Here is a 26,908-nt window from a genome sequence, read left to right on the forward strand (position 1 = left end):
GATGGGGTGAAATTGTAAATATTTATATTACACATGGAAAATGGTAGTTCATGTGTTATTTTTGTCAAAAGTTACATTATGACATGTTTGTTCTCTCTTATAAATCACCTAACTTTTGTTATAAGTCACCTAAATCTGTGATAAGTTCACCTTTCTCGGTATTAAGCTTAATTTTCCTCTGTCACCTCAGGTATAAATGGAATGTCTTTATACTTGTGACTTTATGTGGTTAGGGATTTGAGAGGCTTATCATTCTACCTTAATAAATTATGATTCCTTATCTGATTATTAACGTATCAGTGTAAATAGAATACATTTTGATATTTGCATGAGCAACGAATGAATTTATTCATTTACCCAGTGCACAGAAGTGAATATCAATAGTCACTATCCTAAAGTCCCATGGTTGTTAAAATTTTGACATGTTGGCATGTTGCAGTATCGTTATATTGAGAATAGCACTCAGCATTGAAAGTATACTAATAGCGATTTAGAGAAGTGTAACAATGTAAATGTTATTCCTGTAAATACTAGAATCATTTCAGTATAAGGTAGTATGATAATATCAGTTTTTCTAAAAAATAATAAGATATTATGACCTCACTTTTCTTTAGAGACAGTCTACCTCTGTCACCCCACTGGAGTGATCATAGCTCACTGCAGCCTTGAACTCTTGGGCTCAAGCAATCCTCCTGCCTCTCAAGCCCCCAAGTACCTAGGGCTACAGATGCGTACCACCGCACCTGGCTAATTTTTAAATTTTTTGCAGAGACAGGTTATTGCTATGTTGCCCAGGCTGGTCTCAAACTCCTGGACTCAAGTGATCCTTCTGTCTTAGCCTTCCAAAGTGCTTGGATTACAGGTGTGAGCTACCACACGTGGCCAGCCTTTTAAAAGAGTGTAAGTAGAATTCTCCTGATGATCTCTGGCCTGTAAAGCAAGGCATTGTCTACTCGACCTAGGCATGAGAATTATTCCACTTTATTTGGTAACCATGATCCAGTGGAATCTTTTTTTTTTTGGTACAAGATCCAGTGTTTTAAAAATGTTTACAGGTCTGGGTAGTTTCACATCTTGTAATATCTGAGATCTAATTTCATCTCTTGTTTATGGGGAAAGCCAGAAGCCAAATTTGTAGTCATTGTTCTTTTCCTCCTTCAAGTCTTCTCAGAATGAATTCCAAGGATTTACGACTTCTTTATTTCTCTTTCCAAATAGTTCAACACTTGAATATTACGAGAGCTTGTGTTCTCATCCAAATTATTATTTCTATTGAAGTTTAGTTCAACACAATTCAGGGTTCTATGTAATAAACTGTTCCCATGTAGATATTTTGATTTACTTCTATAAATATTTTTATAACTGAAAGTGGAGCATCTAAACAATTGCTAAATATTTGTCTAGAATGTGCTTTAGAACAAAGGCTCTGCCAACAACCATCCTTCACTGGTTTTTGGAATGGGCGGCTTTTCCCCAATGAAATTTTTTTTTTTTCAGTTTGTATTCTCAGCAATAAAGTGATGATAAAATCCAAACAAAGAGATTATGATTTTAATATACTTTATTTAAAAAGTACACAGTTTTAAATTGGTTTCAATGGTTTCAAGCAGAAGGGACACTGCCTACCACTGCGGTCCCGTTTCTGATGGAGGGTGATTATCATGTGGCAAATGCACATTTGCATGACTGGCAAAGTAAAAAGATAACCTTTTTGTCAACATATCTTTAAGAGTTTATATCACGCACAGTTTAAAATCATGAGATGCTGATGGTTGGACTATATTTCATGTCTCATATGTCGCACCATATTTTGGTTCACAGTTTATCCATGATTTAGCATGCCAAGAGCACATCTCTGTCACCTTGAGAAGAGCATCAAAAGCAGAGGGAGCAGAACAAGGGCCATCTGGGCCTGGAGACTCGGTGCAGCCCCACACTCCCTCGCGTTCTCCTGCGGGGAGAAGGCAGCGGTTGGTTAGAGTGGAAGTGGGCTCCCCGATGCCGTAACTTTTCCAAGCCACGTTGATTCCCCAGACCTCTCTCCAGCCTGCATTGTAAGTACTAAATCTTCTGGAACCTAGATGACGGGGGGATGTGGATTTATCTAAATTTCCTCAAGTTAGAGCCGAGACGATTGGATGTCAGTTGTCAGTGCATAAAAGAGTCTAATTACTCTTTGCCTACTATTACATACAACAGTCAAGATGTTGTATGTAACATCTACCCAAGGGCTGTGGGTAGAGATGTCTGCTGTGACCATATTATAAAAGCAAAATAGGGACCTTCTAATTTTTCCCAGTCAAAATGTAAGTAAAATATCACATCTAAGGGGCCTGATTATTTCTGACTTGGCTATAGAAGGTTTTGTGTGTGTCTTCTTTCTTTTTATTTGGATAGAGGGAGGCCCTATTTTACAAAAATGGAATCATATTAGTTACCCCTTTCTCCAGAATACCTCTTTGCTGGTTCTTCACTAACTGATGGAAATTTCTCCATTATTCTAGTTCTATTTTATTCAGCTGTTTTCTTATTGATGGTTATTCATTTTATTATTTGTTCTTTACTACTACAAAGAGTGCTGAATAAAGGTCCTTATCAGCCAGTGATAGTTGCCCCTTCCTCTGCCCATGGTAAAGATGCCCAGGAGTAAGGTTGCAGAGCTAAAGTATTTTTCCCTTTGATAGACATTTTATCATCATTATCTGCACTTCCTGATCACCAAGTGACTTGTATTTTTCATGCCCTTGGTTTATTTTTACATGTGGGTGCCTGATTTCTTAATTTAAAGAGCGCTTTATTATTTGATTTGTAATTTTTTTCAAGTTCCATAAATTGGCCAATACCTAAGTTTTAGTTATCTTTTTCCGTAAAAAATTATTATTTTCATACAGCTAAATGGATCTGTTTTTTTTACCAGTCTAATCTTTATTCTCCCCATTGAATCAAATCTGTCATATATAAAATTTTTTATTCTGCTCCACTGACCTTATCTTGCTAATTATAGAAACTTAAAGAAAAACTACTGATTTTTGTATGTTTATGTTATATCCAGTTACCAAAGCAAATTTTCTTATTAACTTTAGTAGTTTTTACTCCAATGACTTAGTTGTCTATGTGTGCAGTTTTTGTTTCTAACTGAAGTAGCTTTAGTGTTTTTGGATGTTTGTTTGGATTTGTATTTTTTACATAGAGTTTCTATTAGAGATCATCATTGAATTTTATTAATGGCCTTTCAGCATTTATTTATATAATATGTTACTATTGAACTATCTTTTTAATAGAGAAGCAAACATTCTTAATAAATCCCAAGTTCTTATTAGTACTATACTGACTTTCTAGGACTTGGATACTTTAAACAACATTAAAATTAGTTGCTATTTAAAGATGAGATTAACACTTACTTGGCTCTGGTGGTATTTTAAAGAGCAGATATCTTCCCAATCTTCCTATAATAATTGTTCTAGGAAAGGTTTCCATTTTGGGGGGGTAAAGTTAATTTTTAAATTTGTATTATTTTTTTAGGTTTAAACTTTTTTTTTTTTTTTTTTGCCTACAGCATTGTGGCGGGTATTCTCTTATAAATCACCTAGATCTGTGATAAGTTCACCTTTCTTAGTATTGACCTTCATTTTTCACCTTAGTTATAAATGGAATGCCTTTATACTTGTGACCTCATGTGTTTAGGGAGTTTAGAGGCTTAAACTATGACTCCTGTTCTTTTTCTTTATGCTAGCCTGCAGAAAGGAGCTGTGACTCTTTATCCGATATTAATATTGCCACTTAAGTGAATTTCTTGTAACCAAAAGGCTGTCCTAAAAATAAGCAGGGTGAAATAATTTTACCTTCAATTTAAACTAGTAACCAATTTAGTCAGAGCCACATTGTGTGAGATGAAAGTACAGTACATCCATAATATATCATTATATAATACAGTATACCCATAATAATGAAGACAGTAAGACATTTTTAAGAAAATATATGAATAGGAAAAGACTACTAAACATAAACTAAATAACAAGGCATTGAGGGGCTGAAAGTAGAGGATAATTATCTTTTCTAGATCTTCTTTTTTAGCTTCCTAAAAGGGATTATTTTCTCTTGAGCAAAATTTCTAGCCATAGTTCTCTGACCGCTGTGAGAGTCTCCTTGTGAATCTGATGAGAAAAGGGACCAGGAACAGTTCTCAGACTTACCTCAGGATGGAAGCCGTGACAAGATTCCGGACGCCTTCTGATCTTCTGCGCCTTTAAACGTTCACACTTAAGGGATTCATTATGTTGACTGTAGTTAAGGCACGTTTCCCAAGAATTACTTTTTCTACTCTGCAATTCACTGGTCACAATTTGGCACAAAACTCTCTTAACAACTACTCTCTCTCCAACAGCAGCAAGGATGTAATTTTCTCCTTTCTAATATTTCTCCCCCAGGTCTCCTAACTCTCCATCCCCCTTACCACCAGATTCAGCAGCCGAGACGGGACCTACACACAAAAGGATATACCTGATTTCAATGGGCGCCATGGTGATGGGGGCCACGGACTCACAGAGGCAGCTGCTGTCCACCACCACCATGAACAGGTTGCTGCTTGGGATCTGCTGGATGACAAAGGACCTGTTGGGACAAGAGGCAGAAAGACAGTGAGGGGTCAGTTACCATCCCTGAATTGAAGAGCCATGAGGAAGACTTCTCCCCCAGGTGGTAGCAACTATCATACTGTATAAAGTAAGTAAGTTTTAGAAATGGCCTGACTATGCTAAAGTTGCCTCCCTCCACGAGGCTCTTCACTTGCCACTATCAAGCTTCACTGAGAAAACAAGGGCTATGGCTATTGTATGCAGCTCACACAACTCACTTTGGAAAGACTGGAGTTTTCTGTGCATACAAAATAGGAGAATCAGAGTTGGCTAAATCACCTCAGTTTCCAAAGTTTAAGAGGTTAGGCTTTTCTAAGTCTAATATCCTTTTCCCAAAGCCTAAAAATTGCATTTGATGTTCCTCTAGGTGGAGTTCTCTCTCCTCCACCCCTCAAGGATAAACAGAAACTATGTCATACCAATGGCAAAGGAGGTAGTGAACTCCCTCGACCCCACTGGTACCACTTTGCCCATTGTCTGCCTGGAATAGAGGAGCAATGTTGTGAATGAATGAATGCTAGGCAGCTGGAAGGTCCCACCCTCTCAAGGTCCACGTTCCGTACAGAACTAAGCAGCTCTGACCCTCTGGATCCATTAAGATACCAAGTCCCACTGAAGTAACTGTGATGGCGCTTCCTTCTCCCACTGCCCAGCACACTGAAGTGACAAAGTAATGCCACCATAAAAAAACTGCTGACTCTTTGAAGGAAAAAAATTAGAGATCAAAACTCTCACATTCTTCCAGAACCAACAGATCAGCTAAACATTTAGCCCCAGGCTTAGAACCCTTGTCACATAACTTTTTATGGTATTTCACTAAATTCAGGTAAACAGAGGTTAACCTAACAAATAGAATCTAACCTAACAAAGTTGTCAATGGCTCTGTAAGTTTTATCTTCATTCACCTTTCTCTCAAAAAAATTTGTTATATTCTCTAGAGTATATCACCATGGTGAACTAAAATCATACAATGAAGAAAAACCCTTTTACTTTGTGGGAAATTATAAAGAAAAAGGACCCTCCCCCTTTTCATTCACCTGCTACCACCTCATATGTTGAATTATTCAAGAATGCCTCTGAGACTATAATTCCTCTATTGGCTTCCTTTCTACAAATGCCCAATGCCCATCCATCTAATATTCTTCAGTTATGTTCCTTTTCTTTGTCCATAGTAGGGAACAGGGCATGCCACTGCTCCAAGATGTTTCCTCAATGCCTAAACCACTATCCACACTCTGGGATACCTACTCTCCGCCCTTTCCGCCATTCTTCAGAACTACATCTGGCTGGAGAAAAATATTCAATTTAGCTGTTTTGCTAAATTAAAAAGAAAAAAAATCTCTGCTTTACCTTCCCCCTTTAACACTAGATCCTTTCTTGCCTGTGCAAGGACATTGCTCCACAGCAGTTGGCCTCTTGTTGATGGATTATGCCCATCAACATACAACTATCCTTCCTGAGACAGCTCTCAGCAGAGAACCAATGCTTTCCACCTTAGAGGCAGGTTAACAGAGTCTCAAAGAAAAATGCAAAACCAAGAGGACACAATTCTCTGAAGAACAAATAGTTGATTAGAAGATTAACCCAAATGAATCTACTCAATGAACAGTAAAGGAGAACGAGATGAAAATATGAAATAGAAGATCCAAAGGGAAAAAATATTTTCTAGATTGAAAAAAAATCCTATCCTTTTCGTCGAAAGGGCTCATTCAAGCCTTAGTGAAACTTTAGATCATCAAAGATATAGCCCAATCCTAAAAGCTTCTCTAGAAACAAATTAAAAGGAATGAGATGAAATCAATTACTCAAAGGGAGTACTGAGATGAAGAAACAGCAACATATTTAAAGTTTTGAGGGAACAGAAAAAAGTAAGTCGAAGGTATTATATGTTAGTGTCCAGGGAAAACCAGATTCTCTGTAACTGTGGATATTTATAGAAAACTATGTTCTGTAATTTAGGAATTACTGGAAAAATATATAAAAATGAAAACTTGATCAATCTAAGATAGCATGATAAATTAAACACACACACATAAGACTGCCAGTATAAGCCTAATATTATTATTACTAATCACAATAAATGTGAGGTTGTTAGATTAAAAGGTATTTGGGGGTTTACAAAAATACCAACATTATGCTGTTTGCTACAGGTACTCCCAAAACAATGACATGGGAGGAGGAAAAAACAGAAAAATGCTAACAATAAAACAGAGAAACAAGTTTAGTAATATTCTTATACAAATATTCATAGTGAAAAATACGTAAAATGCAATAAATAAAACAGCTTGTACTTGAAAACAGTGGAATCCACTAACAAGATACAACATTTATGTATGTAGTCACACCCTGATAGAAATACCAAAAGGGATTGCTGAAAGAAGGATTAAAAATGTGGAGCAAAAACTCTTCAGATCTAACAATAGAGAATATTAGTTATTTTCAAACACAGGGAACTGCAACACATACCAAAGAGCCAACAGCATCACTTACATGTTCTTCTTTTATGGTAGAGTACAATTAAGAGATTCATAGCAAAAAGATATATACAATGAAAATTAGAAGTTAAAAAACACATTTCGTCAGTCCTTGAGCATTTGAGAACTTCCCAGACTCAAATTTGTGCAGTATCACCTAATTTACTTTTAGTGGAAAAAAGAAGGTTGCAAATAGTTCAACTAAGTTTTGAATCAAGAAGCTGGAAAAATAAGAACATAGACCTGCACCTGTATTCCTATGCAAGGCCTTCCCTCTCGTCCCTTGGGTTGAGTATTGATGCCCCTCTACAAAGCCCATCTCTCAGGCTTCTGCAAGGATGTGACTGATGGCAGAGAAGAGACAGGTGGCCATTGCACAAATGGTTCCCCTCATCTGCTAGCCTTTCCCCGAGGTTGACACACTTGCTGTCACATCTCCCATCTCAGGAAAAACAAAACTCATTCTTGACCTTCCCTCCAGCTACTGCCCTGTTTCTCTGCCTTCCTTTATAGTACAAATCTTAAATAGAATTATCTACAGTCTCTGCCTGCCTCTCTGTCCTTCCTCGTACCTCTCCTGCCTTCACAAATCTGCTCCAACAAGGCTGTAGTCCCCACTGCTCCATCTGAATCTATTCTTGCTAAGGACCCCAATGGCTTCACCACCTTTCTTCTACCTCCCTTGCCCTCCTTCCTCCTTACTTGCTCACGGTCTGCCCTTCACAATATACTGCAGTTTCCATAGCAACAAGGCTGCGTCTGACTGCCCAAGGCTGTTGGTTATCTCCAGCACACAGGGCTGTGCCTGGGACTGAACAGACTCTCAGTAAATATTTGTTGAAGCAATGACAGAATTCGTAATGATAAAAGCAGCAGAAGAAAATGCAAATAAAACTGTGAAGATAATCAACAGAATCAAACTCTGTGTTAAAAAAATATTAACATTAATCTACTTTTGGTACTCCTGATCAAGAAGGAAGCCACAAAGTAATATTATGACCAAAAGATACAGGGGTATTTTAAACATTTTTGGTGACTATTATGTATACCATTGCAAATAGTTTGAAAACTTCGAGAAAACACATCTTTGGGGATAAAGTATAAATTATCTACATTTGGCCACGCTATAAAAATCATGAGCAGACCAATTGCCATGAACAAAACTGAAATGCTCATTGAGAATCTACCCCCGGGGGGAATGCCACCAAATCACCCGAAGAACAGATATTGCTGTGTTCGTAGAAAACCCACACGAACCCACTGACCAACTATTAGAACTAATAAAAGAACTCAGCAAGCTGACTAGTTACATAATCCACATATAAAACCACAGCCTGACACTGGCAATAGCCAATGAAAAATATTTATGAAATAAAGAACCATTGATGGTATCAATCATCACTATAAAATTCTCAAGAATAAATCTAGGAAAACATGTGCCTTCATGAAGAAAACGAAGAACATAAAAAGGCAACCTAAAAACTGGAGAGAAGTACAAAGTTTGGAAAGGAGCGCTCGTATTTTAAAGATGTTGTTTCTCCCCTAATTAACCTTCCAATTCAAAGCAGTCGCAATCAAAATTCCAACAGGACTTTGGACCAAATTTGAGACCATAATTCTAAGATTCTTTTAGAAGGGTCAATATAAAGAATGGTCTAGACATTTATAAAAATTGGGTTTTATAAAAGGGCAGGGAAAGTGCTTGCCCTACCTAATAACAAAACCGATGACACAATTCACAGAAAAGGAAACACAGATGGACGACAAATAGGTGAAACGGGGCTCAATCTCACTAAAAATTAGAGAAATACAAATGAAAATGAAAATGATGATTTTACTAGCAGATTGGTAAAAATTAAAATCCATGATAATACCAAATGAAGAAACTCTGAAGCAGTAAATACTGTTCTACACCACTGGGGGGGGGGAGTTAATGTTTACAGCTAGTATGAGGACAATTCATTATTATCACAGTGGAAATCATTTGGGTTCTATTTTTTCTTTAGTTTTACTTCTCAGTAAGAGAAACTAATGTTCAGGAACCCAAGAAGTCATGTATAAAGATGTTCTTGGTAGCAGTGTTCATTGCCAGCACCCGTACCTGAAGGCTCACCAACAGGGGAATGATTAAATAAGCAAGAGCATGTCCACTCTATGGTCGACTAGGTAGCAGATGAAAGGGTAAAGAGGTCTCTGCTGTCATGAAAGGATAGCCAAGACATAGTAATAATGTCATATTTAAGAATATTGTCAAATATTTAAGAATATTTAAATATTTAAGAATAAAATAATGTCAAATATTTAAGAATATTTAGGAATATTTATTTAAGAATATTTAACCCTGCTACAGAGAAAGACAAACAAATGAGATGAATAAAATTTGTAAGATGTATTAGGTATAAATAGCAAAAAAGTAAGTAAACCATGACTCACATTAGATACAGACTAAATGGATGAAACAAGTAGAGCATAAGCGAGTTGAACACAAAAAAGGATGCACGTATGAAGTGTCTTCCTATAGAAAAGAAGGAATGTAGGGACCAAGTAAAATTAAATAAATTAAATTCATAAAGCACAGACCCTGTCATCTCCCGAGTGCTAGCTCTCACCTATGTCATTCTTAAATTAACTCACTGGCAACACCCGTTCTCTGCCTGGGATACACAGATGAAGGCCAGGGCTGCTCAGCAGGCTGCAGGCAAGCTACCAACTTGACCTCGCATCTCTCCAATAAAACAAGTGTGCCCTGGCTGCAGGCACCCTCTGCCTGCTGAGCCCCCATTCCAGGCTGAGGACCCTCAAGTCTGCTCCTCCTAGCCACGCCAGCCATCAGCGGGGGAGACAGCAGGAGAGGGTGAGGGGAAGCAAAAACAAAGGAAGGGAAAGGAAGGGAAGATGGGAGAGGGACGAGGAGAGTGCAGGAACACTGAGTAGTACAGGGTGCAGGGAAGGTGGGGGTCCTTGCACCCACTTTCTTTCCCCCTGCTTCCAGCTGATCTTTTAAGTGAAATCTATCAGCCAAGTGATTTGGGCATATGAGTTTGCCTGTGAGCTTTTTTGTTCTGTGACCTCTATGATAACTTTCCTGCTAAGTACTTGGCATGTATGCATAAAGTAAGCACAAAACAAGACACATTCTCTAGGTTCTTTCTTTCCCTCTATATACAGTGGAGGTGTTATGTTAGGGCAAGGAGTATTGATTTGCTCCTTTTACAAAGGAAAAAAACTGAAACTCAAAGAGGATAAATAAACTCTTAACAGCAGCTATGTGAATAAGACAAAATTCCTCCCATTTTGCAGATGAAGAAACGGGAAGCTAAGTAACTTCCTAGAGTAACTGGGGCAGAGGTAAGGTTCAGACCCGAAGCTGCAGACCTCAGAGCCCAGGCTCACGTGCTCGGCAACCACAAGCAGCAGACTTTGTGTCTTGTCCTGGAATCACTAGTGCTCACGCTCCTTGATGGTAGACTTAGAGCAATCACTCAATACAGACGCTTAATGACAACAAATGCAAGATATCATTTTTAACACATTTACCATGAAAGCCCCACAGCAAAATTTCCCTCTTTCTTTCCCAAATCCTAGGAGATGAAAAGCCTGCATGCAGCTACACCGAAGAGGAGAAAAGCCACCCCCTACAAAGGATTTGCCAGCGGAAAGATTAACTGCTTTTCCATATTTTAAAGACTTACTGTCTGCTTATTAACATGGTGCTTCGGAGGGGCCTGGGCAATGTTAGCTGTACATTTATGTGTACAATGTGTATTTATGGCCCAGGGTGCAGGGTTGAACTTCATAAAACACACCTCCCTCCAGCTGGGCCCAGCAGCCAGGCTGACATCATACTGCAAAGGGTCTGTGGCCTGGCGGGTTTGCCTGGGGGCCAGAAAAGGCGAGGAGGGAAATGCCTCAGCGGAGAATCACGGCGGTTGTTTCGAAGCACGGATAGGTCAAAATGCGTGAAATAAACTAGGTCCTCAAGGGAAAGGGAGTGGGGAAGAGGGAAGCAATTTTGATGTGTCCATTGCCGGAACTGAAATAACCCAGGCCTCCCTTTCCCATTCACTACAGACCGAGAAAGAACTGGAGGAAAAAAGATGATGCGATTTCAAGACAGCCTCCCCGACAAGAGAGACTCCTTGCCGTGCGCTATCTTCTGAGAGGGGCTTTGCTAACCACATGACGAAAGCAATCACGATGCTTTTCTAATGCTCACCCTGAACACACTTGCAGAATAGGGAGGAACCCAGGATAAGATTCCCAGAGGACCACAGGACTGCACATCCAGAGAACTTGGTTGGCTGGCCTTTCATTAAATGGATGTGAAACTGTGTCTCGAAAAATAATTGGGCAGGATAGAATCTTAAAATGTTTGGAACCTAGGCTGAGGTCTTTTTTACCCTTTATAGACTTTGACCCTTTATATAGATTTTCCAGATTTTATCCAAAGATAAAATGAAGGACACAGGGACCTATTTACATGTGGTGCTGATCCTGTTCTATATTGCACTATTCTCCAGTTGGATCGGGTCCCAAACTATTGCTCTCCATCAGGATCCTGTCCTCCTTGGAGGTAGGAAGATGCTCTGTCCCCCACCTGCCCTGCCCCAGCAAGCACGAGCCTTCCCCACACTGACTCAGGCCCATAAGTTGTAGAGAGCAAACGTTTGGTGACTGCTTAAATTCAAACTAGAAATTAAATATTGACGATATGTTCTAATCTAGCACAACTCTATAGCCATGCTATGGAAAAGGAAAGACCAACACCTCCTCATGCTCAGCCCAAACAAGGTAACAGGAGGAATAGCACTGCCTCATCTGCCCACCCCCAAAAAGTGACAGGCCTGGTAATTTTATAGGTGAATCACTTTAGCATGTCAAGGCACAGGTAGTTCTCAAATATTTACTCTTTCAGAGCACAGGAAAAGATGGAAATATTTCAAATTCATTTTATGAGGAATAATAATATAAAACCTGACCAAGATTATATAAAAAACTACAAATAATCTCTCCTTATGATTACTGATGCAGTGATCTTCAATGAAATGCAAGAACTAGACTTGAGCAGGACATTGAAAAAGTAAAACAGCATGCTCCACTGAGGATTAACCTAGGAATGCAAGCAAACAAGCTTGTTGAGTTGTTCTGGCTTAACAGAAATCGAAACATGACACAATTCTTCCCCTTTTTCCTTCTTTCTTTCTTGTTTAGTCTCTGTTTTCAACTGTAGTGTGTTGATTTATGGCTTCCTCACCTCTAAATGACATTGTGTATAGCTTCCATAACTTTCTGACTACTTTAGGCAAATAAAATTAGTATAGCGTAGTTCAATACTCTAATCTCATATCTAGTTCAAAGCTCACACCATCCTTCCTCTAAGTGTCTAGGTTCTGGTTGCTTCAGAACTAGAAGAAACTAGTTTAGGGTCAGGAAAACAGAGCAGCAAAGAGGAAAACATTCTCTATTCACCAGGCCATGGTGGTTCTCCCACCACAGCTTGTTTTCTTACCCTGATTGGCCTTTGGTGTCTGCTGTGTGGCCCAGCACCCGAATATTGGCTCTCTGTGAGGTTATTATGGATTCTGCAGAGGACCTAGAGCTCTTCAACACCGACCCCCAAGTAGACCAGCCATGCAGCTCCTACTGTCAGAAGTTACTCCACAGCCTATTGGCCCTGGAGTAGACCTCACCCGGGGGCAGCCCTCTTGTTGGGCTTCAGCCAGATGGCCAAGGACAGCTGTCTTCCCTGTTGTCCCCAGACACCTGGGAAACATGCACATCTTTGGCCCAGCCGGGGCTGCTTGAGCGCCGCACCTCCTCAAGTCTTGTCCTCCCTCCAGTCCTCTTTCCCCTGCTCCGATGGGCACAAGGCCACATCAGTACACTGCGCCTGGCAGACATTCAACCAGTGCTGGACTTCCTTCTTTCAGGTACCCCCAAAATACAGAAGAGAGTCTCCTGGAGCTGCGGTCCCCAACCCCTGGGCTGCAGACCGGTACTAGTCTGAGGCCTGTTAGGAACCAGGCCGCACAGCAGGATGTAAGCCGCGGGCGAGTGAAGGAAGCTTCCTCTGTATTTACAGCTGCTCCCCACCACTCTCATCACCACGTAAGCTCTGCCTCCTTTCAGATCAGTGGCGGCATCAGATTCTCACAGGAGCACGAACCCTACCATAAACTGCCAATGGAGGAATCTAGGTTGTGCTCCTTATGAAATCTAATGCCTGTTGATCTGAGGTGGAGCTGAGGCAGTGATGCTAGTGCTAGGGAATGGCTGCAAATACAGATTATCATTAGCAAAAAGGTTTGACTGTACAATAAATGTAATGCGCTTGAATCATCCCCAAACCATCCCCCCCACACCCTGTCCAGGGAAAAATTGTCTTCCATGAAACTAGTCCCTGGTGCCAAAAGTGCTGGGGACCGCTGTCCTGGAGAATTTCCCACAGCCCATCTGGCGCCCAGCAGGAAAAAGCACCTGCTGGAGGGAAATACCTCTTTCTACGAACACTGACGCTCTTGTTAGGCCTCATCAGTCTTCAGATGATACACTAAAGGTGGGTCCAGTTTCTAACCCAAATAAGCTTGGGGGTGGGGCCGGGGAGGGTTCTCAACTCTAAATTAGTGCCAGCTAAATGGCCGTTCTCTCTAGAACCTGCAGTGTGTGGTGTGTCTCTCTGTCTTCCCCTAAATCTGGGACTACAAAAAAATCTCCACTTGACATCCAGGTCGCATCCGCCCAGTGAATCCGTTCGTGTGAGACACCCTGCACAGAACTGGAAAACAGCCCATGCGGCAGGTGCCTAAAAGACGTTTGACAGAAATCCCAGCCCCGAAAACGGTCCTTAAAGGAGTAGAAAGAGGCACTCATTTGGGAGTCAAACTTAGCATCCTGCTTCAGGATAAAACACTCAGAGCAGTCTGATTAGAGTCGGAAGAAGGCTAGGAGGCTCACTTTTCCCTCTGTTATTTATCCTTGTTCGATAACTACCAGCCTATGAAATTGAAGCAGAGAAAAGAGGGATGATTGGCTGTTGGAACAAAGGAGGTATTCACAGGTACCTAAAACCCACCCCCGCCCCATCCCCATCATCCCCTGTTTCCCTGTATCTGTTAATGGTGTCACCCTCCAGCCAGTCACACAGCCAGAGATCGTGGAGTGACTCACAACCCTTCCCTCTCTGAACATTGCCATGCCCTAACTTGACTATTTCCCTAATACCCCTCACACCCATCCTTCCATTGCCACCCCCAGGGCCAGCTCTGTGGGCCTGCGACCAGTGTAGGTGCACAGAGATCTGCTCTCAGAAGGGCTTGTCTCTTGGAGTTTACTGCTCTGTAGGCAGGGCCATCCTGAAATTCTTAATTTTATCTTCAACTTTCTTTTACAAGTGAAGTACAAGGGACAATGGAGCATGCACAGGGATGGGGGGAGGGTGTGAGAAGGGGGTGGCTGGAGCCTCACCTCTTGCAAAGTCCCACCTCCCACCAGCACCCCCCCAGGGAAGGGCTCTCAGCTGCCTCTCCTCCTGCTCCCAAACCGGGAACCACAGCCCCCTCCACCCCCTGACCTGCCCCTGGAAGGGCCTGGGCCAGGCATGGGGAGGTTGAGGCTTGGTGTAGCTGGCAGAACCACGGCACATTCAGCGGGTGACTTAGGAGTGATTCTGTCGTCCACCCTGATCCTGGTACCAAGTATTTCCTGGTGTGAAGATTGAAATTCCTTGGAGCAGGCCACCACAAGCAGGGGCAGTGAGCTCCTGGGAAGGCGAGATTGAGTCCCTTCCTCCAGCCAGGACAGGGCAGGCACCTCAGGCCAGTGGCGAGTGGGAGGAGGAACCCTGCAGCCTGTGAGCCACACACCCCACCAAGTAACCGGGGCACAAACACAGGGTGCCAGTGAGCGTCTGCGCTTGCCCAGTGAGAATTCCTTTGTCTGAAGGAGCACAATACTAAAACAGCAAATAAAAAATATTATGACCAGTCAAGAGAGACCAGAAAGCAGACAGAAAGAAGGAAAAAGTTTTACCTTTCTTTCATGACACTTTTTTCCTGCTTTTTTAAACAGCCTACCTACATTTTCATTTTTTTAGCCTGGCAAATGGTGAAACCAACCCTGTCAACTCACATCATTGCTGGCATACTTTCCAACCAGTCTTGCATGGCCCATTCTGGAGGTGGCGTGGTCCTTCCCAGGGGCAAGGCTGATCACGCCATCCCTCGTTTTACACCTTTCCACAGCCCCCTGGCAGCTACCTGATTGTCTGCATTGAGTGAAACAAGGCCCTTTAAGATCCACCTGGCCCTCTCTCCAGCCTAATGTGTTCAAGTTCAACTGCCCCAAGCCGCCTTCCTTCCCTACGTGCAGGCACGCCGACCTACCCGAGTCCCAGAACACACCGTGCTGCTTCGCCCACAAAGCTGAGACCCAGGCAGAGCTCTAATTCTCAGCCTTAGTTGCTCACTGGAATCACCTGGGGAGACTTTTGTTTTGTTTCTTTGTTTTGCATTATTATTTTCAACTGATGACCACACCTAAAACGAATTACATTAGAATCCCTGCAGGAAGCATCAAGGCATCATATTCTTTTTAAGATTCTAGAGTGATTCCAATGTTCTGCCGAGGCTGAGACCTACTGGTCTGCAATCCTGCTTCTCAACCTTAACATGCTTACCAGCAACCTGAGGATCTTGTGGAAATGCAAATTGTGCTCAGCGGGTCTAGGATGGGGCCAGTGATCTTCCCTTTCTTACCTCCTACCAGGTGAATGTGATGCTGTTGGTTCAGGGACCTGCAAGGCTCTGAGTGCTGAAGCTACCTCCTCCCATACCCTTAGGGAACCCCGATTCAGTTCTGAAAGAATTATTAAACGCCACTTTCTCCGGGAAGCTCTCCTTCGCAGAGGGAAATATGTCCTCCTTCATTCTCCCATGACACGCTGAAGGTGCCTGTATCACCCACATAAAATACATACTCTGCTCTATGCACGGGGAATTAAATGCTCACAGCTATTTTGCCATCCTTGTACCACCACACTGGAAATGGCTGGAAGGATAGACACCAACACTCTAGGCTACACGAAAGACAGCCTGAAAACTGTAAGCTTTGGAACATGTAGAAAGTCCTCTTTTGATAATTCAGGGGAACACATGGAAGAGTTATCCTCTAGGGCAGCTAAAAGTGAGATCCAAAAAGAGGCCTCTGTGGGTGTCTGACAGGAGGAACAGGTCACACACATTAAGAAGCCACGAACAAAACAAAGAAGAAAACAAACAATGGTTTCCCGATAGGAGCCCAGATCAAAAGTCAAGAGGACAGATGCTTCCAATTTCAGGAGCTGATTGGCCACCAAGCTGCTGCTCCCCTAGGACCCCTCAGTGTATCCTATAGGGTGGTGGTAGCAGGAATTGATTTATTCAGCAACATAATACAGTGGGGTAAGCCAGCTAGTGGCTTCCCTCCCTCCGTCTTTCTCTAGATAACCAGACGGTTATTTTATTTTTTTTAATTTGGGTAATTTTGCCTCCTACTAGACTTCTGAGAGTGCCGTAGGTCTCCTTTATTTTTGTTTCCTACACATCAGCTCAGTACTAAAGCTCACTGAATAACAATGGAAAAAGAGGGAAAGTAAAAATATAATCCAAAGTAGCACAAGTCCCTGGCAAATGAGTTTTATAGATTATAGCACAAGGTTTAAGCTGCACAGCATTTTTGTTTATTCTCCTAACTCTTCAAGGTCCTCTCTGCTTCGGGTTGATTTCAGAAAAAAGAGGGCTCTGCCTGACCATCCATCTGTAGAAGTTTCTCTTTGACATCCAATATCCTATTTGGTACCAATATCCTATTCTCCTGCAGGACTCCACCCTTCCCCCAGGCAGCCCAGGTGCTTCTGAGGGGCTGGCCCTGCCCAGGCACGCCAGCCAGGCATGAGCTGATTGGTACAATTCCTTCCCCGGGAGGAAGCAATGGATTTACATATGAGTGTTGGACCTAAGTTAGTCCAATCAGACTGAAATCCAGAACTCTTATCTCTGCCCCCAACATATGAATGAGAACCAGGAAGCTTTCAGCCTCAAGAGCCACTGGCAGCTGTCCTGTGCTCAAGAATGGAAATGCCTACTGGGAAATGCATACAGAAAACCTGGGTCTTGGTCCTAACCTTTGGGAAACTAGAGTGAGCCTTACCTGAAGCCTACATCTCAACTTTTCCCTTTATTGTTTAAGTTTGAGTTGAGCTTTCTGTCATTAGTAAATGAAAAGATATTAGGTGATATGCTTCTAAGTTCCATATGATGGCCATTACATTGCCTGTGCCCTGCAGGTGGCCTGAAGGAGCTGAGCCCCTAGAAACCATGTGCACGGCTCACACCAGGTGTACCTTGGATGGCGAGCCAAGGACCAGCATGGTGTAGCCTCTCCTGCTCCATTTCACTAGTGTGGGAAATGTGCTGTGTTTTCACAGCTAAGTGCTAAGATTAAATGGGACCAGCATATTCTCTTTGTTATACTTATTTATTCAAAAATGTATACAATGGACACATTATGGGATTCCATTTGTGACTTGCTGATGGCGAGAGCACACAAAAAGCCGGGATGATGCTTTGTCTGCAGGGCTGTGTCCCACAGTGGTATTTATTATATTGTAGACAGAATGCATCAATAAAAGCCATCATAATGACTTCCACTCATCCTCAGCCCATCGAGGATTTGTTGCGATTTATGGTGCCGACCCAGAGCTTGAAAGCAACTTGGGCAGGAAGTTCTTTGGCATTGTCAGCCCAAGGCAGGTGGCAAGGAATGGTATTTTGTGTTTGAAATTGGGCAGGGGGGAGCACCATAGAATGAAAAGCAAGAGGAACCCAGTTTTCTTTTCTTATCCCAGAGGAAGAGAATCTCAAAAGAGCTGACAACAAAAGATATCTTCAAAACTTGGCTACAATTTTAGCTTTTCAAAGTTTTTTTTTTTTTTTTTTTTTTTTTTACTAGGGTGTTCAGTAAATCTTCTTAATTATGACATGAACCATTTTTCTTCTAATCCCTTAAGAAGAGTAAGGAATTTGTTAAATATTTTCACTGAAACTATTAGTGTCTTTTCTTATAAATAAGGACAATAATAGCTAACATTTATGGAGTGTTTACTTAATGCCAAGCGCTTTTCTAAGCAGTTCCCCTTTAATCTCAACACCAACTCAAAGAAATACCATTATCTCCATTTTATAGATGAAAACATTCAAGTTGAGAAGTTAAACAACTTTCCCAAATCCTAAAAACCGTCGAGTATCAAAGTATCAAAACTACAAAGCCAGGCCTGCTCGACTCCAACCTTTGTTTCAACCATCACATTCCAGTGTAACTGACCACCACCATCACCACGACCACGGCCACCAAGACCAAGACAGTCATCACACTCTGCACTTACCGAGCACTCACACTGTGCAGGCCTGGTGTGAAGGCCTTTTACCTAACACTGACTCATTTCACAGCTCTCTGAGGCAGGTAATGTTATTCCCAATTTACAGAAAAGGCACCTGAGGCATAGAGAATGTCAGTGACTTGGTCCCATTTTCGTTTAAAGACAGCAAAGGTAACAGGTGATCAGAGCCGCGATCTGGATTCAAGCTATCAGACTTTGGAGCCTGCCATCTCACCCGCCGTGCAACAAAATCTCACGTGGACTCGTGTCTGCGCAACAGTGCTGCAACAATGCTCTGATACACAGAACAGAGAATCTGTCCCTAGATCGAAGGGGCAAGTTGACACTGCCTTGAACTCACAGTTCTAATCTCACACTTTCTAGCTTTACACTGTCTTCCACAATCTCCACTCGAACTGTTGGGTTCATTTAACAAAATAGAACAGCATGAGAATGAACCATCAGAAAGCCTGAATAAAAGTGTACCCTCACATTGTGTAAGGAATTCACTGGGGAATTAAACATTGACTCTTAAACGATCTGGCAAAGTCAAATTCTGATTATCAATGATTGCTTTCTGAAAGGCTGGACAGCTTGCTTTACATGAAAAGGGCATTTTAGTCCAGTATACTATGTTAAGGGCAAGAAAACAATTGAGCTAAGTATGAGGCTAGTTTTGCATAGAAAAAAGACTGAAAGGAAGTATGACATCATTTAAATGTTAATACTATACTTCTGCTTACTGCCATTTTACAGAGGAAGTAAATTGCTCAAAGTTACAGAGCTAATAAGACACAGAGCTGGGATTCAAACCCAGGACATCTGGCTTCAGAGCCTGAGCATGTAATTTTTTTGCCTCTTAGTTCTGAGTGGTGACGTAGCACATAATTTTGACTTTATTCTTTACGCAATTCTCTATTTTTCAGTTTTCTCCAATGAGTAGGAATTACATTTTAATGAGAACCAAGAGCTATGGAATTTTAACTTTCTATTCTTTAGAGCATATCTGTATATCTCTGTATATATTAAATATTTAGAGAACTAAGTCTCAGTGATCAGCATTTTACTGGATAGTCTCTCAGTAGCTAACCACCAGAAAAGCTAATATCAGAGTGAAATTCCTCCAAGATCATTAATTGAAAGAACAATCAAGTGTCTCCTTAGTGGCCTTGCCATTCTCTCCGCTGTGCTCAATTTGACTGCTGAGTACCCCCCCACCCCCAAAAGGAGCCCTCTCTGCACTGTCAGTTTTAACATTGTCTGATCTACAGTTGGAGCTCAATACACTTTTCTGGTTGAAATAAAAGCTGAATGCCTGCCTTCTTATTTTGACTGTATCTAAGCTGTCTGAATAATATATCTTGTAGCTTTGAAATTAATGTCCCAGGGAAATAGACAAATCACGTAATTTGCTGTATTTTGGGATCTGACTTCTGAAACCAATGCTGCCAATAATCCCCACCCCTATTCAACAGTCCCTTATCACAGTGAAGCATGATTATTCACTTTGAATAGTGTAAGTACTACGGTGGAGACCTACAGCCAGGCGGAGTTTCAAGAGAGACAGATGTATTCCAGAAACACTGTATGAAAGGCAATGTTTTAGATGTTTTTTATTAGTGTTCCCATGGATTTTTGTGATGATTGGTAATATACTCTAACACAGGGAAAAAAAAAAAGTTTCCCACAACAAATACCAGAACCGATCTCTCATTCTGGATGCACTTGATCCACACAGAGAATATCCATATGGAATAAATGGAAGAATAAAATGAAGGAGGTGGGAGATAAAAGGGGTGCTGGAAAGCGGACTGGTTCAGAAGTCACTGGAGTTGCATCAAACTCCCATGTGAAATTAACGTGCAAAAACGCCCTGAGACATGTCCTGTTCCCGCTTTCATCCTTAGCTTTCTCATCTCAAAAGCGATTTCTAAGATCCCTTCCCAATACAATATTCTAAAATACTTGGCTTTCACATCATTGCTTTCTCCTCACAAAAAATCCTCAAATTTCTCCAGGCTAACAGGCTTGGGTTAGCTGTTACCTGTATCCTTCCTTTCCATTAGTTTCCTAGGTTGCCAACCCTCTTTTTTTGGTCAGGGGGAGGTCTTGACTTTGTGATTTTTTTCAAATTTTGTTTTCTTTTAAATTGATAATTTATAATTGTATATATTTATGGGCTGCAAAGTGATGTTTTTATGAATATAATGTGGAAAAATGAAATCAAGCTCATTAGCATATCCATCACCTCAAATACTTATCATTTGAAATTTACTTTCTTAGCAAGTTGAAATGTACAATATGCTACTATTAACTACATTCACCACGCTATAAAATAGATCTCAAAGAAACCTTAATCCTCCTGTATAATTGAGACTTTGTATCTTTTGACCAACATCGCCCCATACCTTACCCCCAGCCTCTGTAACTGCCATTCTACTCTTCGTTTCTATGAGTTTGATTGTTACAGATTCCACATATAAATGAAAACATGCAGAATTTGTCTTTCTGTGCCTGGTTTATTTCACATAGCATAATGTTCTCCAATTCCATCTATGTTGTTGCAAATGACATAATTTCCCTCTTTTTTAAGGCTGAATAGTATTCCATTGTGTAAATATACCACGTTTTCTTTATTCATTCATCTGTTGATGGACAGCTAGGATGATTCCGTAACTTAGCTATTGTGAATATTGCTGCAAAAAACATGGGAGTGCAAACATCTCTTTGACAAACTGATTTCAAATCTTTTGGATAAATACCCAGAAGTGGAATTGCTAATCGTATGGTAGTTCTATTTTTAGTTTTTTGAGGGAACTCCATACAGTTTTCCATAATGGCTATACTAATTTACATTCCCACCAACACAGTGCAAGGGTTTGCTTTTCTCCACATCCTTGCCAACATTTGTTATCCTTTGTCTTTTTGATGATAGCCATTCTGGCAGGTGTGAGATGATATCTGATGGCGGTTTTAATTTGTATTTCCCTAATGGTTAGCAATGTTGAGCATTTTTTCATTTATCTGTTAGCCATTTGTATGTCTTCTTTTGAGAAGTGTCTATTCAGGTCCTTGCCCATTTTTTAATTTTTTGTTTTCGTGCTATTGAGTTGTTTGAATTCCTTATATATTTTGGATATTAACCCCTTATCTGATGTATGGATTACAAACATTTTCTCTCAATCTGTAAGTTGTCTCTTCATACTGTTAACTGTTTCCTTTGCTGTGCAGAGCTTTTTAGTGTGACAGAATCCCATTTGTCTATATTTGCTTTTATTGCCTGTGCTTTGGGGTCAAATCCAAAAAATCATTGCCCAGATCAAGTGTAGTTTTTGTTTTTGTGTATGCTAATAATGAACTATCCAAAAAGAAAATCAAGAGGACAATCTCATTTACAATACCTACAAAAAATAATAAAATACATAGGAATACATTTCACCAAGGAGGCAGAAAGCCTATACACAGAAAACTACAAAACATTGATGAAAGAAATTGAAGACACAAATAAATGGAAAGGTATCCTGTGTTCCTGCATTGGAAAAACTAATATTGTGAAGATGTCCATTCTACCCAAAGTGATCTATAGATTTCATGTAATGCATATCAAAATTCCAATGTCATTTTTCATAGAAATAGATAAAATAATCCTACAATTCATACGGATGCATCAAAAATCCTGAATAGACAAGGCAATCATGAGCAAAAAAGAACAAAGCTGGAGACATCACACTACCTTATTTCAAACTATACTACAAAGCTATAGTAATTAAAACAGCATGGTTCTAGCAAAAGAATAGACACATCTACCAATGGAAGAGAATGAAGAGCCCAGGAATGAACCTATGCATGTACGATCAATTGATATTTTGATAAAGGTACCAAGAATACACAATGGGAAAAGGATAGTCTCTTCAATAAGTGGTGCTGGGAAAACTGGATATGCACTAGCAAAATAATGAAACTGGACCCTTATCTCACACTATATAGAAAAATCAACTCAAAATGGAGTAAAGACTTACATGTAAAACCAGAAACTATAAAACTGCTAAAAGAAAACATATGGGGAAAAAGTGACATGACATTGTTCTGGGCAATGATTTTTTTTTTTGGATTTGACACAAAATCTCTTTAATTATCATTTTTCTAACATAAAAAAGAGTTGTTTAGACTCTACAAGTTAAAATTCAAAAATTCACAAATGTAACACCTGTATACCATTTCTAACTAACACAGAGAAATTCTATACATGGTCAAGAGAAAAGTTTTAAGGAGTAAATACTATATCCCAGGGCTAGAGGTAAAAATGAAACAGATTCTCCTTTTAACTCTTAAAACCAAGCCACCAAAAGAGCCAAGGTAACCCACTGGTAATTTAAATTTATGCTATAATCAAACTTAACATTCTCCAGAGGAAGATAATAGAATTGAAGACATCTATTAATACAATGTATCATCTATAATATCCAGAGTACAAAAATTACTATACATGTGAAGAAGCATGTACAGTAATAGTGTCACATAATAAAATGTGACAAAATAGTCAAGAGAAAAATAAGTCACTAAAAATGAACCAACATATGACCCAGATGTTAGAATTAGTAGGTAAGTATTAATAGATAACATTATATCTTATAATATATTTAGATAATATATCTTATAATAAATAATATATGTTAATGAACCTAAAAACCGCAGATATAATGGGCTAAGAAGTGGGAGGAATTTCAGTATAAATATAGAAAATATATGAAATAACTAAAAGCAAATTCTAAAACAGAAAGAATAAAATAGCTGAAATCTAAAATTATTAAATGTTATAAAAACAGACTGGATATAATAAAAGAAAGGGTCAGTAAAGATGAAGCCAGATCAACGGAAATCATACAAATTGGAGAACAGAAAAAGAGAAAAAATGATTGAAACGCAATTAAAACAGTACTAAGTGGTATAAAAAACATGTATTTAGAATCCGAGAGTTGAGTGAAGAGAGAATAGGTCAGAAAATACATTGAAGAAATACTGGCTAGTCTAAAATGCGAGAGAGGAGTTGGGAGTATATTGTCACAGGTAAGTACACTACACAAGAACAAATTTAATATTATTTGAAGACAGATCATGAGAAATTAAAGATGTATATAAATCTTGGTGCAACCAATAAAAAAAATCCAAAAAAGGTATAAATAATAAGATAGTATCAGAAAAAATGAATTCATAAAATAGTCAATATAAAAGAAGGCATAAAAAAAGAAACAAAAAAGAAGACGACCAAAGAGAAAACAACCAGAAGGTGGGTAGATTTCAAGCCAATCATATCAATAGCTGTATTAAAAATAAATGGCCTGTATGACTAACTGAATGCTTTTACCTTAAGATCAGAAAATTTCTTAGAAAATTTCAACAGCACAATCACTGTCTTGACCCTAATTGACATTTATACAATATTCCAACCAACAACTGCCAAATACATGTACTTTTGAAGAGCACATGGAATATTCACCAAGATAGCAATATACTGGGCCACAAAATTAATCTAAGCAAATTCAAAAGGGCTGAAATCATGTAGAATATGATTTCTAGCCACCATAGAAATGAAGTAGGAATAAAATATGTTAAGATATCTAGACATTCTCCAAATAGTTGGAAAATTAAACAACACACTTCTAAATAACATGTCAAAAAAAAAACAAAAACCACAAAGCAGATTAGAAAATATTTTTGACTAGCAGATAGTAAAAAGGCAACATATCAAAGCCTGTGGAATATCATTTCTAGAGGGAAATTTATAGATTTAAATGTTTATATTAGAGAAGAAAAATGATCTAAAAATAATGTCTAAGCTTTTACCTTAAGAAACTAGAAAAAAGAGCAAATAAACCCAAAGAAAATAGAGGAAAGAAATTATGATAAAGATAAAAATAATAAAATATAAAATGAACAATAAAGAAAATTTGAAAAAAGAATGTCAAAGAATGGTTCTTTGAAAATGGCAAAGAAAAACTTTAAAAAATTATTTTAACACATTTCATTACAAAGTTATTATTTCTATACATGTAAAAACATCTGTACTTTCACTTCTATTATGAGAAATGAAAACTGAAACTATGATAAGATAGCATTTTTCATCTATTGTAGGTTGGAAAAAGAAATCCAAGAGTTTGACAATACTCTCATTGGTAAGGCTAATGAGTAACAGGTGCTCTCAGATATTGCTGGAAGAAAGGCAAAGTGACACAACTTCCGTGGAGGAGAATTTGGCAATATCTGGGGAAGTTATACATGTGTTTACTTTTTCACCCAGCAATCTCACTTCTATGAATCTATCCAAAAATATTAAATTATATATGCATTAAGCTATTCATTGCAAGATCAACGTATAATAAGAAAATACTTGAAATAACCTGAATGTCCATGAGTAGGAGACTGAATAAGCTCTTATAGATCTACATGATGAAGTATTATGCATTTGTGAAAACGAATAATGGTCTCATCCCCCAAACTGATGAGTAAAGATCTGTGGTACATATATAAAAATATATATATAATATAAAAAAGCAAAGTGCTGAACAGCATGTATGGTATGCTTCATTTTGTGAAAGAAAGGGGAAAAAATATAAATGCATTTCATTTTTTCTTATACTTAAAAAAAGCCCAATGGATGATTACTGTTTAGGTGAGGGAGGGAACAGGGTAGAGAATTTGGGGGTGAGAGTCATATTCCTCTGAATTACCTTGTTCCATGGCTGTGACCTTGATACCACGTGCATGGACATTTTATGTAACTGAAAAAAAAAGTACTCCTCAAATTAATAACAAACAAAGCCCCCTACTGGATATCAAATTGTTGGAATAATCACACAAAGAAAAGAAGTATTTCAAGTGACTTTAAAACACAGTATTTTTTTTTTCACACTATTTCCATCTTGGGATCTAGCCTAAAAACAAAACAAAACCCACAAAGAATTCCTAAATAACACTTAGTCATGTATTAATATTCTATTTTAAAATTATTTTATATATATTGTAGTTTAAATAAATTATTGTTATGTTAATGTGGTTAGGAGATGAGCACAGAGGTCTGTTAGGGGCTGAATTATACCCCCAAATTCATATGTTGAAGCCCTTACTGCCAGTGTCACGGTATTTGGAGATGGGGCCTTTGGGAGGTAAGTAGGCTTAGATTAGGTCATGAGAGCGGGTTCCTCATGGTGGGATTCATGCCCTTATAAGAAGGGACTAGAGAGCATGTGTGTGCTCTCTCTCTCTCTTTCCATTATGTGAGGACACAGCAAGAAGGTGGCCATCTACAAGCCAGGAAGAGAGCCCTCACCAGAACCTGACCTTGCCAGCACCATGCTAATGCAGGCCTTCCCAGCTTCTAGAACTGTGAAACATAAATGTCTGTTGTTTAATCCACCCAGTCTACGGTATATTATTACAGCAGTCAGAGAAAACTAAGGTAAGATACAAGTGTGAATCAAAGAAGTTAATTATTAATAATCATACAATTTTGATTTGGAATTGGAACTATTAGTATGAGTCCTTAATTTATTGTCTCTTTCTAAACACATATATATTTCCTAGCTCTCCTAGGTTCCTAGAAAGACTTAGAAGATTCTGGTAAATCCACTGGCAATGAATACTTGGGCCCAGATTGTGGTCTGTAAATAACAACTCCTAAGAAACAGCACAAAGGCTCCTTGGAAAATGGCTGATTCAGATCTGAGGCAGAAAATGTACAAATAAGCCTGTAATATTTTGTTATGCAGAAACCAAGGAAACTATCAATGACTAATGAAGTCTTGTCAAAAGGATGCAAAGACCAAGTTAAAGTGGCTTCCACAGGCCAAAGATGAGAAAGTTGTATATCAAATGAATGATGTCTGTAATAGATTAAAATACACAGAAATACATATAATAATAGCTCATGAGTTATTTTAAAAGATATTTTTTATCATTGGAAGTTGCTAGAGCAGCAAATCATTCTTCTGAAAATTGGATAAATAAAGAGTAAGAATCAAGCATTTATCCTGTCTTTTCTGTACAAATTGTACTTTGGGGCAACCAAACCATTAATGAAGGGAAGTTTTTCTTTGAAGAAAAATTTCATCTAATTATTCCGGAAAGACTGTAGAATTCGAATATCAGCATTTTCCAATTACTTTCCAATTTTCAGGAGAAATAATGGCTCCATCGGTGGATCTAAAAGTGGATCTAAAAGCATCTGGTGAAAATTGATGGCAACTTGGTGAGGTCAGGCTGACAAATGTGAGCGTAAGGACTGACCTCAGCATCACTGCAGTGTGACGCTGTGGCATCGTGTGCCTCCCAGCAGGATGGAACAGGAAGCACACGACACTGCCTGCAGCGTAGTCTCACCGACAGTCCCT

At 39.5% G+C, this 26,908-nt stretch overlaps 1 protein-coding gene across 1 annotated transcript in view; it reads right to left on the minus strand.

Annotated features, from left to right (window-relative positions):
* Positions 1-1,543: 1,543 nt before the first annotated feature.
* CACNA2D3 (calcium voltage-gated channel auxiliary subunit alpha2delta 3) overlaps positions 1,544-26,908 on the minus strand; it is an 806,837-nt gene continuing 781,472 nt past the window's right edge. Inside the window, exons 36-38 of the mRNA XM_045529969.1 lie at positions 4,499-4,611; positions 4,194-4,276; positions 1,544-1,951 (exon numbers count right to left, since the gene is read on the minus strand). Coding sequence (XP_045385925.1) covers positions 1,859-1,951; positions 4,194-4,276; positions 4,499-4,611 — 289 coding nt within the window. The 3' untranslated portion in view covers positions 1,544-1,858. The remainder of the gene's footprint in view (positions 1,952-4,193; positions 4,277-4,498; positions 4,612-26,908) is intronic.

The sequence above is a fragment of the Lemur catta genome, chromosome 18 (genome assembly GCF_020740605.2).
Source record: "Lemur catta isolate mLemCat1 chromosome 18, mLemCat1.pri, whole genome shotgun sequence".
Classification (NCBI taxonomy): Eukaryota; Metazoa; Chordata; class Mammalia; order Primates; family Lemuridae; genus Lemur; species Lemur catta.